Genomic DNA, 15,994 nt, shown 5'->3' on the forward strand with positions numbered 1-15,994 from the left:
ATAGTGAACAACTCCTCACTAGGGTATAGAAGGGAAAAAGGAGGTTTCATATCAAGAACCCGAGAAGGAATCCGATTAATAAGATATACCGCCGTAAGGATAGCATCACCCCAGAAGCGAATAGGGACATTGGAGGTAAACATAATACTTCTAGCCACCTCCAAGATGTGCCTATTCTTCCTCTCTGCAACCCCATTCTGTTGAGGTGTATGAGGGCAAGTGCTCTGGTGAATAACCCCATGATTAAGGAAGTACAATGCCAATGGCTTAGCAAAGTATTCCTTTGCATGATCAGATCTAAGCACTTTTATCGTGACATCAAACTGGGTTAGGATCATTTGGTGGAAGTTTTGGGTCAGGGCAGGCACCTCATCTCGTGATCGCATAAGATAAACCCAAGAAAACCGGGTGTGGTCATCAACAAATAACAAAAAATACCTGTACCCACCCATAGAAGGAATGTGATATGGCCCCCAAACATACAATATGCACAATATCAAAAGAACTATTACTCCTTTTATTACTCGATGAATAAGAGTTTCTACAATGTTTAGCAAACTCACAACTTTCACACTTCAACTGAGATGACTCAACAGACTCAAACAAAGTAGGAAACAGACTCTTCAAGGACCGAAAAGATAAATGACCCAATCGGTTATGCCAAAGCATAACCGGACTCACAACCTGAGAAACAAGTAACTTCTTATCCACTGACTCTTCCTGACGAGAACTCTCCCCGAGCAGATAGATCCCATTCGTCTCACAGCCAGTTCCAATCACCTTCTTCGTCTCCAGGTCCTGAAAAACACATCGGTCAGGAAAGAAAGTTATTGAGCAGTTCAAATGTTTGGTAATACTACTAACGGAAAGGAGGTTAGTATCCAGTTTAGGAACATGCAAGACAGAGGACAAGGATATAGTATCCGACAGTTTGATGTCACCCTTGCCAGAAATAGGGACAAGAGAACCATCGGCTATAGATACTTTATCCCTACCAGAAGATAAGTGATAAGTAGTAAACAAAGAGGGCAGGCTAGTCATATGGTAGGATGCACCTGAATCTATTACTAACACGGTTCAGTAGTACCTGGAGCGGAGGCATGGTAGGCTGAGGCTCGAGTACCTGAGTGTGCAAAGGCCGATGTGGCCGGAGTTGATGATGACTACGGTAATGAGCTGAACTGCCAACTTCCTTCTCCATTTGTATTAGAGCAGCCTGAACTGCAGCTAAGGTCTCTAATGGTGTGCCTCTCGTGCCAGATGAGGATGGTGAATCAGTAGTAATGGCCACATGAGCATTACCCCTTTTATTTCTCAACTTTGCCGGGACCAAATGTGGATGCAACTTCCAACATGTTTCTTTTGTGTGTTTAGGTTTCTTGCAATGCTCACACACCACATCCCTTTTATCTTCCTCTTTCTGTCCCTCTCTGAATCACCCTCTGTTTTGGGTTTGACAGCTACCAAGGCAGGTGTAAGCGGCTGAGATTGCATCATGACTTTCCTCCTGGTCTCTTCACTGTGCACTAAGGAGTATGCCTGAGAGAGGGTCACACTATCTCTGGTCAAAATTTGCTGCCTCACAATATCATATTCTGAATTCAGTCTTGCCAGGAACTCAAACACTCTGTTTGTCTCGATGTGCTTTCTATGTATTTGAGCATCTTTGGGACTCTCCCATTCAAGAGTCTCTAAGTGATCAATCTCATGCCACAGGGACTTCAAGGTAGAGAAGTAGACCGACACCGGTTTCTCTCCTTGTTTAAGGGAATTCACCTCACATTTCAACTAATATGCTCTGACAACATTAAGGGGTTGGGAGTAAGTCTCTTTCATCACATTCCATATCTCCTTGGCTGTCTTTGCCCATAAGTAATTTCGACTGATATGGGGCTGCATAGAATTACAGAGCCATGTCATAACCAAGTAGTTTTCTTGGACTCACTTGGTATACATAGGGTCTCCCTTGGAAGGTTCTGCCGCATCTCCCAAGAGATACCCTACTTTGCCCCTTCCCCCAATAGCCATCATAGCTGATTGGGCCCATTCCAAATAGTTTGATCCATCAAACTTTACGGTTGTAATCTGAAAACCTGTCTCAGAACCACCACCACAACTGCTGTTCCCAAAACTGCCTTCTGCCTGATTTTTAAACTCCATTTCGGTCAAGAACCAGAAGTCTCAAAATTATGGTTACTACAGTCAAAACCAGCACTAGAACTCCCAACCACAGTCACAAAATCAGTATAGAACCAATCTGTACTCACGGTAGATGTGCATGAAACATGTATAAGACTGATTTGAAATCAATAACCACACACAACAGCAACAGTCCGAACTGTTTTCACCCCTTTAGAAGTGTTCGAAACCCCAAAAGAAATCTGAAAAACAGTTTGAAGAGCAATCTGATATGCTGAAGCCAATTTGAGGTTTTAATCAGTCCTAAGAGCCGTACACTCCAGACAGTACCGTACTGATAAGGTTTATATTAGGGTTAATATGAAACCCTAAAACTGATCAATGTTGAGGAGAACTATTAGGGTTTGCCGCAGGGATAAGATCACAAGGTTCGGCCTAATACTAGGGTTTGCCGCAGGGATAAGACAAAACCCTAGAGAATAGAGAGATAAAACCCTAGAGTGGTTCGGCCACCCTTGCTGGATAGGTCCAACCTATCTTCTCTGATGTTACTTCTCTCAGAAAATAAAAGACTTACAATATGATGTAGTTCGCTGCCTAACAAGGTTACCCGAACCCTAGCCTTCTCTGATTCTTCCTGATCACCAACTCGCTGCAACTGTGGCACTTCTTCAAACAGCTGCTAATCCTCTGGAGATCTCCAAGAACTAGTCAACGAACTTTGCTTTCTTAGCTTCCAGCCTTAGATGGTTCTCATGTGGTTGGCTGGACTAGACTCACATGAGAAGCCCTGGCTCTGATACCAAGTAGAAGTTCAGGACTGTTATCAGTCTTGAACCCTAATGGATTTCAGGATCGAAGATAAAAAGAAAGGTAAGAGGAAAGAAGAGGAAGAGGGAGGAGAAGCAGTAGAGCACAAGGGTTGAAAGGAGGAGCAGAAGCTTATTGTTCTGCCGCCGCCACTTTAATTAATATTTATAGGTTATGCTCATTACATGTAAAGGACAGATCTGCCCTTAGTCTTTACATAACAAATAGAGCAAAAAATAAGACTGAAATAAATAACAACTGAAACAACTAAATGACCAATAACTAACCCTAGGCAGACTAGAACATCTTCTACCCAACGAACACAGTGGGACCGTAGCTGTGGGGCCCACATCAGTGTTCTCTACACAGAGCTAGATCCATCTACCCATTGTTGATCTCTGAATGAAAATCAGAAACCAATAAAATCTTTTGCTTGTAGAAGGATATCAAGTTCTAATTTGATCTTGTATGTAATATCACCCAATAAAGCCGCACTTGATCAGGATACCTATACTTTGTTTGGGAATAGGTGCTAGTTTGGGTGCTTTTGTTTATTGAGTTGGATGACATAATATCTGGTCCAATTCCCTGGAAGCTTTAATTCATTCTTATTTTTCTGAAAATCATGTTTCCCATTCCATGCTATCTATGGCCTTATATTCCAAAACTGTTAAAAAAGGTAAATTCAATTTTGGAACATGTGTCTGATTTTTTTTTTAATTCTTGTTTTTCTGTCAGGGAAAAAACTTGTTGGTGATTGGTACAACTAGTGAGTCAGCTTTCCTGGATTCACTTGGTATCTGTGATGCTTTCTCTGTTACTTATCATGTCCCACAATTGAAAACTGAAGATGCCAGAAAGGTAAATCACTACCTAACCCTCAACCCACTTAATTCAAATTACAACTCAATCATCCAACTCAGGACAGGAATAATTCCCAAAGTACATTTGAGCTCTGCTAGTCCACTGTTTAGCTGGTCCATCAGCAATACGGTTGCTTGATGTTCAAATCCACATGAATGTTTCTCGCAGTTCTGTAACAAAATGCTTGATTTCTCTCATTATGTGTCTATATTAACATGGTTCCTCACTAATTTGGATCTCTTACACTTACGCCTTGCACTAAGGCATATATTAACCATTGAAAAGAACCGATGATGTCTGGCCGAAGGTGTGGGTTCTTCTAGGAGTTGAATCGTCATGATGGAGAAGTTACTCCAAGGAAGAAGACGATGCTAGCTGGAAGGTTCCTGATTACGAAAGTTAACAGCTCAATATAGGGCTGTCAATGGGTTGGGTCCGGCCCGATGGACCCAAACCAATTGGGTTGGTTCTCGTTCTGGGAATTGGAACCGACGTGCAGTTTTGTGTCCCGATTACTATCAGTTCGGAACCGGTTCCACCTAGTCCCAAATAGGGCTGCAAATAAGTCGGATCGGATCGGATCGGATCGGATCCGATCCGAATCTGATACCGTTTCGTTAAGAGGCGGATTTGGATCTCTCATGATCCCTAACAAAACGGATTGGATTGGAAAAGCCGATCCATTAAGTTAATGGATCGAATTCGGATATTGACTGATCCGGTCCATTGAGACCCGATCCTATCCGTTAATTATGAAATATTATATACTATATATTATTTGCATATATAATATATGTATGTTCTATATATTATTTATATAATTATATATTATATATTTTATATTTACTATATTATTGTATTATATAAATAATATAATATATTATTTATATTATTTACATTACAAAAAATAAATATAATTCTAATCGAATCGGATATCCAATAATATATTCGATCATGCTTTTGAAAATCCAATGGATCCTTATTGGATTCGGATCAATTGAATTTTCTTAACGGATTGGATCAGATATTTGCAGCCCTAGTCCCGAATCGATTCAGATCCGACCCTATATATATAATGTGTAATATGTTAAATAAATAAATTATATATATACATAATATTATATAATATTTAATATATATTAAACATAAATATTTACTTTTTTATTTATTATAATCGGGTATGTCGGGTCAATCCAATTGTCCCAAGAACCGATCCATTCAGTTTCGGGTTCAAAAATTACAGACCCTATTGGGTCGAGTTTCGGGTCTGTGTCCTCAACATTTCATGTTGGGTCGGTTCCAGTTCCAGCTGGTTCCGACCTAGACCCGACCCGTTGATAGTCCTAGCTTAATAGTATCGGGAATTGGAGTTAGTGTGAGGGGTAATCAGACTTATGCAGAGGCCGTTAAGGACGAAGCCACACCATCTATTACGATGGGCCCACATTTCATATTTAATCATATGAGGCCTGATCTGGCTAAGGCCTTGGAAGATGAATCGATTTTTGGTCTTGGTTGAGCTGGTGGAGTCAGCCCAAGGGATTATCAAGCAATCTGTGCGTGGGAGCCTTCACTTGTCTCGATAGGAGAAATTAACCCCCTTCATTCCTCTTTAGGTAAGAGAATTGATGGCGTTAAGCTCGCAGTCTTAGAAGATTTTCTTCGTTTTCCTTAGGGCGGTATTAAGGTGTGGGGTGCAAATGCTCCGATGTCTTTTGTAGAGAAGGGCTATTGCATAAAGTCCTCACCTCATGCATTAGGAAAGGAGTGCAGTGAATAGGAATTTAAGGTCGATCTGCATATCGGGAGGAAGGGAGGTTGTTCCAGAAAAAAAGGGAAGGTGGAAAGTGAAAGGTGCCAGGATTGATCAAATCAAAGCTGAAAAGAAGTGAATGGGTAAGGAGTTTTTCGACTAAGGCTAGAAAAAGGAAGGAAGTGAAGTGGATTTGGGTGATTGCAAAGTTTGATAAAAATGGTTGGAAAAGAATCTTTGATGGTTTAGGGAAGGTTCTTGACGAATATTCTTTGTCTCAGTCTTCGGAGGTGCTAGTACCCAAGGTTCAAAATTTTGATACGTATCATATTGGGGGCTTCTCGGTATGCCCCTACAGGAAACCGACCCCTTTGAACTAGGTTAAAAAAAACTAAAAATAAAATAGGGGAGTGAGCCTCGACACAGTCTGATACACGGCATACATACTGGCATATTTGGTTGTATCAATATATTTTGAACCTTGCTAGTACCTGTTGAAACTGAGAGGCCAAAAGGGGAAGAGGAGACGGGCTCGGATAGGAATCTTTATGCTGATGTTCAGTTGGAAATTGAATGTAAGGAGGAAGGGAAAAATGATTCAGGTGATGAGGAGACCCCCAAAGAAGAAGTTGAAAGCAATGCTTCTCGCTTCGAGGAGGTGAAGATCGGAAAGTTGGGTGTCGATTTGGGTAGAAGGGGCAACACTAAAGAGGAGGGGGGAACAAACCAGTCTCAGTCTTCTTCCTCCCTGATGCCGAAAGTGCAATAGGAAAATAATTCAAGTGGAGGCGATTCTGAATCTGTGATGAGACAGATGATTCAAAATGATAACAGTTATGTAGGGGAGTCAGGTGGGGGGCCCTCCAAAAAATAGTGGACAGAGAGGTTACAATTGTGAAAGGCCTAGGTCTGTTTTATTGGGGTGGTGAGGAGTTTGCTAGAATGGATTTTAAGGAGTTTGAAAGGAAGAGAAGTCCAAGAAAGATGCCCGTCCAAAAATAGACAAGATATGGGATGAAGACAAGTCAATCCAAGAAGACATGTCCACAGAGGTTTTCTGAAGTCAAGGTTGCGGCTAGGCGGGACTTATGTTTTTCTATTTTCTTGATGGGTTGTTGGGCTATGTTTTTTGGGGTTTTTTCCTGGCTCTTAGTTTGGAATTGTTTGCCAATCCAAGAAGACATGTCCACAGAGGTTTTCTGAAGTCAAGGTTGTGGCTAGGCGGGGCTTATGTTTTTGTATTTTCTTGATGGGTTGTTGGGCTATGTTTTTTGGGGTTTTTTCCTGGCTCTTAGTTTGGAATTGTTTGGGCGTTCCTTTTTGTTATCAAATTATGCGGGTTTGGGGTCTCAGAGGGTCTATGAGTCTTGCTTTTCTTCTTTTGGTGATATCTTATCACCTCCTTGATGTATCTCTTATATTTTTGATAAAATTTTTATCTTCATTCTTCTTCTTCTTCTTCTTCAAAAAAAGAAGGCATTTGTGCTCACTTAATTTCAACTCTCAAACATGAGAGTAGATGGGTATGACACAGGGAGAATTTTGACCATAAGACCGCCCTGGTGAATTTTTGTTGGTTAGCTTATGCCTTAGTTCAAGGCATTATTAAGCCAACCAACAACAATCCTTAAATCCCATCCTACTACCAGGCTATTGAAATGTTGATCCCTTGCCATTCTTAATCCTTGAATGACTGCTTGTAATTCTTCTCTTATTGAGTCTCCAACACCAATAAGTCCTGAGAATTTATTATGCCATCTAGTGTCTAAACCCTTGATGCCAGACTTCCCAGGGTTAACATTAGCTGCACTTATCGTAACCAGCGATTTAAAAGGCGTGCCTAGGCACACAGGTAGGGTGCATTTTAGGGTATGCACCTCGCCTAGGTCCTAGGTGCAGCACTTTCAAAAGGCACATGCCTGGTGTGTCTTGCATTTCAGCCCATGCTGCACCGTGGACTGGTTTGGTCTTGCCTTGAGGGACTTGGGTACAAAGGCTGCTCATAGAATCAAGAATGCATAATGTTCAACATCACATTAACTATTTGAAGTAATGACATTGGGGGAAAAATAAAGAGGTTGAGAGTTTTACATGCTTTTTTTTTATAAGTAATAAAGTGATTTATTAAGAATAATTAATATGAGTTATTGATAAAAAAAAGAATAATTAATATGAGCCAGCATAAGGTACATGATAGAGTTCCCATAGAGAGACATGAGATTCTGCCTCAGAAACAAAGCAAAATTACAACTGGGTAATAGAGGATCCAAAATTACAAGTAAACCCCTATTTTTCTCACCAAATATATTTTCCAGGAGACTCCACCAAATGACTCACCTTCTTACATTTGGAGGATCCAAATCTCTCGTGGAAGGTACAAACATTTCCTTTGGAGAGCACACATTTCTCGTGGAGGACCCAATACCCTCATTGAGGACACAGATCCTCACCAGAAAATATCCTAATGCATACCTTTACAGAGGTAATCCTAATGCATACCTTTATAGAGGTACAAGAACCCTGCTTTTCTTGTACAACAAGAAAACCCTCAAAAAGGTAGTATTACATTTCAAATAGGAAATCTTCTAAGAAGGACAAATACAACTTGCCCTGGAATTCAACGCGCAATCTTAACAACACACACACACACACTAGGGGAAGTAATAGTTTTCTGGATGTTCTTATTTTTTTCTGGAAAATGATAGAAATTTTATTAGAACAGAACTAAATATCACATGATTACAGAGTACATCCAGCAGAGATGGGAGATGCAGCCCCAGCCAGAAAGACAGATTACAACTTAGCCCAGAATAATTTAGATCTATGCACCCCTTGTTTTGCAAAGAAATTAGCTATCACCTTAGCTGACCGTCAGCCTTTCCCATTGGACTGAAATTGTCATATCTCTGACCAGCCATTTAAATCTTTTCATATATTCTTTGTATTTCCAAATTACAGTTTCAGGTTCCTTCAACCACCCTATTACCAGTTTAAAGTCACCTTCAACTAACAGTCTTTCATAATAGTTTTTCGGATGTTGCATAATTTGTTTTTTAAACATATGTAGGTGGCTAACTATACACCGATATGAATGCTATGTAAATATATCTGTCTTCTAAATGAGGAGATTAGTGCTCTTCTTCAGAGTTGGTCTTATTTTGACATTTTGGAATAAGCTCACCATGTATGATGTATCTATAGTCTAGTGAAAGATTATTCATTACATTTGATATTAGGATAGAGTTGGATTGCATTACCATGACTGATGACCGATAAATTCATAATCTTGAGGGCAATCCTTTGCCTTCCTCACATTTGGGGTTAGATGCTTAAAATCTCTATCGATGTGCCTCAGTGCTTGTAGAGCAAACATGTTGTGTTTCTACATCTGAGTTTGTTGTCTCCATTTTCTCTTATTATTAGACAAGGAACATCATATTCTATTAAAAATGACTAGAATCTCCATGTTTTTTTTGGCATCGATTGGTTATTTTTTTACACAAAACTGTTAGTGATAATGCTTTCTATACATCAGTTTAAGATATTGTCAGATGTAAGTTCAGTTGCACCTGTTTCACTTATCAGAAAGATAATGTTTGTGAATCTGAGTGTTGGTGGCATTTTCTTCTATGCAGGTTTTGGAACAATTAAAGGTGTTCACTGAAGATGATATAGATGCAGCTGCAGAGGCCCTCAATAATGTAAGCTTAATTCCATTAATTCTTCATGAGATATATCATTCTACCCCAACTCTTTCCCCTGCTTATTTTGACACTTTCTGATGAAATATGGTCATTACAATTTACCAGTATGTCCATGAAGTTGACTGTGCTGATTGGTTGGAGACAAAATCATCACAGTGGGCTGGGCAACCTATCATGAGTGTTCACCATTGTTCCATATGCATAAAGGGATTTTGTCTCCAGCCCATGAGGTTCCCATTTCAGTAATAGTTGTGGCTGAATAAAGGGATTTTGTCATGGTACTGGTCATTGCTGGAAACCAACGGTGGTTAATACTTGGTAGATTCATATGGGGCAAAACTAAACCTACTTAAAATAAAACACCGCTTGGTTTGGAGATGTCAATCTTTTTTTCTTATGACCAACTATTTCTGCTGAGATGAAGTTTTCATCCATTTAGTTTTTTATAGTAGTGTTTGCATTTATAAAACTTGGTGACATTGATACGCCTGCCTCCATCTGACATCAAGTTATGGAAGTGATGAAAAACAGATTCAATTTATTTATAAAAAAAAACAGATTCAATTTTTTTCTCTCTTTTTTTTTTGATAGGAAATGTTAACTTTCATTGATGGAGTTAAATAAAGAGTACAAGTATCACCACCCAAAGGATGGTTGGAGAAGCCAAAACAATATTAGCCTTACAAACAAGCCCAAAACAAAGCCTCCCTATTAACTCCTTGCTTAGCTAAAGTGTCTGCCATTCCATTTGCTGACCTTCTAACCCATCTAAATTGCACCCCAAGCTCCCTTGCTAAGCTTACAATTTCTCTTAGTGGCTGTTTGAATGACCACACTCCCAGGTTTCTTGCTTGCATCCACCATATTGCCAGCTTGGAGTCTCCTTCCACCTCTAAGTGTTGCATTCCCCATTGTTTTGCCAATCTCAGGCCTTGGAGTAAGGCCTTGACTTCTACACTTAAAGAGTCTTCCACCCCCAGTATAGGTCCAACACTCTTCCTTCCTCATCTTTGAAGACACCCTCAACTCCCGACAGACTTGGATTACATAAGGACCTTCCGTCAAAATTCAATTTCACCCTGAACTGTGGCGGTGGGGACCAACTCACTTGAACTATAGGAGAAGAGGAAGAGGATACTAGTATTCCAACTTCTAATTAAATCAATTAAGGAAAAGTCCTTGAAAAGTTGTGGAGCTTTCAGCCAATGTAGAATCTTAATGGTAATGCCCTCAGCAAGTGTTTCATTGGATTTTTCTTGCCCTTGGAGAATCTTATTATTTGTCTCTTCCTAAATCGACCATAGGATGGCTGCTCTTGTTATTCTCTACATTACCCTACCCTGTTTTTTGGTTGTTGGAAGAAACTAGAGTACAAAAGGTTCAACACACGGGGGGGGGGGGGGGGGGAACTCCACCTGCAACCAAACAGAGAGGAGAAATAAACCCAAAGGTAAGAAGCAAAAGGACAAGAGATCAAAAGATGAGTCTGTCTCACCACTCCTTAAGCAAAGGCAACAGACGTGGGGAAAGGCACCAATCTGGCCTTTTTCTTTGAAGTACATCCATAGTATTGATCTTTTGGAGAGATACTTCCCAACAAAATGCCTTAACCTTTGGTGGAACAGGAGTACACCATACTTCTTTAACAGGAAAAGGGAAAGGTGCAACAGTCGGCTGAATTAGGGCATTGAAGAAAGAAGAGCAAGAACCCTGAAGAGGACTCTATCCAGATTCTTCTGTCTGGGCAAGAAAGATGAAGGAAAACTGAACTCAAAAGAGTGAAAAGTTCATCTTTACAAACCATTTCTGAATCCCTGAACCCTCTTTTGAAGCCCAAATCCTAGGACCCCTTAGACACACGAAACAAGGAAATAAGCTTGAATTTATTTATGGAAAGAGAATACATTACCAGGAACCTATCCTTAAGGGGAATGTTCCAATCCAAATGTCTTCCCAACACAGAATTTTGTTACCTGAGCACACCAAATCTGATGAAAGGGACTCCGACAATGGCTTTCCAATGCGAGAAATGAGAGGCCCTAGGGTTGACACCAGCATCCCATCCATTTGCTGCCATTCTGTGAATACTTTCCACCACAAAAAACCACTATCTGTCCTGCTCTAGGGGAAACCTCCACAACCACTTCCCTAACAATGCTACATTTTTTAATCTAATATTGCCAATGCCTAGACCCCGAAATTCAAGTATTATGAAGCTGTAAGAGCATAAATTAAAGAGCAACTAAATAACACATGAGAGTAAAGATGGAAGGAAGGCTGGTGTCACGTGGTATTAAAAGAATGGTGCTTTAGGGCATTTGAGAAACGTGTTTAGGGGTGTAAGAACAGCCTGACCTTGTATTATGCCCAGTAAGGTCAGCTGAGTGGGGGAGTCATGGTGACATGTCTTGTGTCTGGTCTTTGCACGACCGGAAAGACTTGAGATTCTAGAAAGTGTCGAATTTTCCAGAAGAGACTCGAGATCCCAGAAAGAGTAGAGCTTTCCAGAAGGGGACTCAGGGACCCCCCCTAACTGCCTATAAATTGCGTAGTTCTGGGGAATTTGGGGACATTCTCTTTTTCAGATCCAAGAACCTTTTCCTCCGATCACCAAGCCACTGCAACTTTCAGGTCATTCACGACTAAGTTAGATCGGTGGAGTTAACATTAGAAAATTTTCTTGTTGCATTTTAGAACTCTCACTTGTATAAGACATCCATAGTGCTCTTTTGAATAGGGTAATGATTTTACAGACTGACACATGGGTTTGTTTAAAAGCAAGGTAGTGATTCTCATTTTCTTTTTTATGATAGATGGTAGTGATTCTCACTTTCTTTTTTATGATAGATGGTAGTGATTCTCACTTCTCACATGGTTAGTTTGTATTATGATATGTTTTCGCAGATGCCAATCAAGAAGCTCTACATGCTAATCGAAATGGCTGTCCAGGGGGCACGAGGTGGAGGTTCCGAGGCCATTTATTCTGGTAAAGCAAAGATTGACATTTCTCATTTTTTTGATTGCCTTGGGGATGTCATTCGCGTGTAGCTTTTACTTGTTCTGCACTGTACAGCTTCTTGGGTTTGATCCCTTTTTTCCAGGAGATATGAAATGTAATTAAGTTGGGTATATTTACTTGGTGGTTTTAACGAGGATTTAAAGGAAGATTCCATTTAATTTTGTATGCTCTCACGGTCTGGTAATCCATCAATCTCTATGGACCCTGAATTCTATCAACTCAATCTAGTTTATATGTTTGTTTACCAAAAAAATGCATAATTCATATGTTTCAAATTCCATGCAGAGAATCTGGGGTTGGGTCCGGATTTTGGAAAAAAATTATAGACTGGGTAGTCTTAGCATGTGAACTTGAATGTATAATTTGGATGGCCATGAAACGTGATTAATGATTCATAAGAGGGTTCTAATGTCTCGTATTAATTCTATGGCTAAACTCCATATACTCTTCTTTCTATACTATTTGGTGTGTTTCACTTCAACTACACTAGTGTAAGTATGTTTCACTTTAACTACACTAGTGTAAGTAAATGGTAAAAATATAAGTTGACATTATATCTATGTATGTATGCGTTGATGTGGCATGGTATGAACTATCTGATCCAACTGTTCAAACTGGTGACCCACAACTTGGAGGCAAAAATGGTTAGGCGTATTAGTTGATTTTTAAAACATTGGTTTAAATCAAAGCAAGTATTGACTTAACTTGCAGGGTTTGATTGTGATACCAGTGGTATTCGTCAAAATTCATGGGTGCCAAAGCTCTTACCGTATCATGTATTTCAGGTATCATAAATTTCCCTGTTTTATATTCGTATGGATAAACCTAAGCTTAAATTTTATATTCGTATAGATTTCCCTGTTTCCGGTATAATTGTTCAGAAGCGCGATTTGGACATTGGAAAATGTGAAACTTCACATGATGATGAAGAGAGGACATATCTTCCATCTATTTCCCCAACAAAGAGATGTTATCTTATCACTTTGGTATTTAGCTTAATTCTATATTTTTGCAAAGGGCAGTTGCGACTTTGTGGGTCGTTCAAATGGGTGGCGACTGGCGAATGACCCATCACACGGTGCCTCACTTTTTACCGTTCACGAAGGGTACAAGGCTCATTATATAGAGTATAGACGATGATGAATGGACGTCATGTTCATCAAAATAAATTATAATCTTTTTTTATAGATGAACAAAGCAAAATAAAGTATAAAAAGGACGCCACATTCATCACAATTTTAGAAGCTGCCAAAGCTGGTCCCCCACATCACAGTGCCACTTTTTTCTCCTGATATGACACATGGCAAATTCGCAATCCAATTCAAATGCAAGCATCGCAAGTAGCGATATGAAGGTTTAGCCACGTGGACTATCCGCATACATCAACACACTTCCATTTTCCACTTCTCTTTTTATTTCTTTGCTTCGGTCATTGCTGAGACTTGAGAGGTTGCGTGTTTTAGCAATAGCTTCACGATTCAGTTATTGCACTATAACATACCCAGAATTCTTTCACCTGATTTGGTTAAACTTAAACAACTTTTTTAATTATAGAAGAATTTGATACTCAAAAATGCAACAATTTGCCGAACAAAAGATACAGAAGGTGCTTGATGCACGGCACAAATCAGATTTGCTCCTCACGGAGAGTGCCTCACACCAACCTTACATCCAATGCAGCCGTAAATTGGGAATATTTTCTTAGCAACATACAATTATGGTATATGTGTTTCCACTTTCCATTTCCAATACACGGCTGTGAGATTGGTGTGAGACGCTATGTGGAGTAGCAGATCCGGATTCAAAATGGTGGGTTGAAGTTTCAATGTTTGTATTTGATTTGTGACATTGGAAATTGAAAAAGCAAGACTTTCTGCACATAGCTCAATGTAGTGATGTACAGTTGCTTGTTTATCGTAATTTCAACTTTCCAACGCATAAAGCGTTATTAGGCGCCACAGAGAAATTAGAAATACAGCCGAAAGGGAAACAGTCCAATATGGAAAAGTTCAAACGCGTACATTGTATTTGTACTTATGTGGAAGTAGATCTATCATCTTTGCATGGGAGAAAGCAATTGTCCCAAACAGTACCCAAAAGGATGGGCAACATTGGGTCAAGCGTCACTGGGTCTTGATCGCCGCCCAACAACAAATTTCAGTTGTTTGTTATGAGCTCCAGTTTTTTCTTTTTCTTTTTTTCCTTTTTTGGTGCCCTGTTCTAAGCTCTATCCTTGAAATTGACAGAATAGGGAAGTGGGGGGAGGACCGACCACCTTGCATGTGAGGATAAAAAGTGAGAGAAAGATCACAATAACGTAAGGCTACGGATTGTTTGACATGGATTTGAAAAGAAAGTAGGCTACAATGAGAAGCAACTTCTATTGCAAAAAACAAAAACTATATAGGTTCTGTTTGCTTCCACTGTTCCATTGATATAAAAATTTAGGGAAATAAAAAAAAAAAACAAACCATAAAATTTAAATGGTTTGGCATATTTGGACTCCTATGTGCTAAGGCCATTTATTCGATTTTCTCTGTTGAGTTTCTCAGTAACTTGGGCTTGATGCCATTCGTAGAACAGTGAAGGAACAACCAAACACTTGGGTGGTCACCCATGCACGAGCATATTTGCGGGCCATACTTTAGATCATGAGCGAACCATATTCCCATTGAAATGACTCAATTTCTTAGTTTTAATATTAATATATATATATAAAAATTAAGATCTTTTGTATGAACAAATTAAATAGCTGTGTTACAGCTTTCAGTTGGGTGTGCGATTCAGTGATTGGTGAAGCCCATATAATGATGGACGAGAGAGAACGAAAGATTTTTCCACTGTTGCATTGACAACATCTTCTCGACCCTTTTTATTTTCTTCTTTTTTAATCATGACTGAAGGGGCCAAGTCATGAGCAATTTTGAAGATTTTTTTTTTATCAAAAACCAATAACCCGATTGAGCTAGTAAATTATTTCACTGCATGATTGAATCTTATTTTAATGGTGAAAGGATGAACGAATGATGCTATTCTTTGGAAAATCAATAAATATAGAAGGCTGAGTCTAAGCATCTCGACTGTTGATGACTAGTAGTCTTAACCAAATCAAATCACCATTGTCTTTTACTAAATCAATCAGCAGCATTTGCAGAATTTTTTATTTTAGATAAAACCCAGGAAAAGAAAACATTAGTGGAGATTACAGTGCGGACGTGCGTGCTAGTCTAGCATCTGTGTGAGGGAGAGATATGAAGATGACATGAGAGGATCAGGACCAAAGGAGGCCACCCCACCATTATTGAGATTCCTTGGGATGCTTCCTTGAGTCGTGTTCTCCTCACAGGTCTCTATATCACCATGGCCGTGCTGTCTATAAATACCAGAGCTGGACACGGTCTGGAGGCATAGCGAGTACGAGCGATCCCATTTCTCACAGTTCATTAATCTCTGCTTTCTGTTTTCATCTTACGTGCAATCACTCACCATGTCGACCTGCGGCAACTGCGACTGCGCTGACAAGAGTCAGTGCGTGTAAGTCTTCTATACTCACACAACCCATCTGAAATCTGGTTATTGTTTTTCTATAGAACTTAATTACCTACCCTCCTCTCTCTGACGAGCCAAATTATCTGCACTTGGTGATTCCAGGAAGAAGGGAAACGGTTACACCATCGAGATCATCGAGACTGAGAAAAGGTAATT

General features: G+C 39.7%; 1 protein-coding gene across 1 annotated transcript in view; it reads left to right on the plus strand.

Annotated features, from left to right (window-relative positions):
- Nucleotides 1–12,711, plus strand: part of LOC148877775 (vesicle-fusing ATPase-like) — a 36,222-nt gene extending 23,511 nt beyond the window's left edge. Inside the window, exons 19-21 of the mRNA XM_088943789.1 lie at nt 3,688–3,810; nt 9,202–9,267; nt 12,175–12,711. Of these exons, the coding sequence (XP_088799915.1) occupies nt 3,688–3,810; nt 9,202–9,267; nt 12,175–12,318 (333 nt within the window). The 3' untranslated portion in view covers nt 12,319–12,711. The remainder of the gene's footprint in view (nt 1–3,687; nt 3,811–9,201; nt 9,268–12,174) is intronic.
- Nucleotides 12,712–15,994: the final 3,283 nt, after the last annotated feature.

The sequence above is a fragment of the Nelumbo lutea genome, chromosome 1 (genome assembly GCF_056320005.1).
Source record: "Nelumbo lutea isolate HS-2025 chromosome 1, American lotus-T2T, whole genome shotgun sequence".
In the NCBI taxonomy this organism is placed as follows: Eukaryota; Viridiplantae; Streptophyta; class Magnoliopsida; order Proteales; family Nelumbonaceae; genus Nelumbo; species Nelumbo lutea.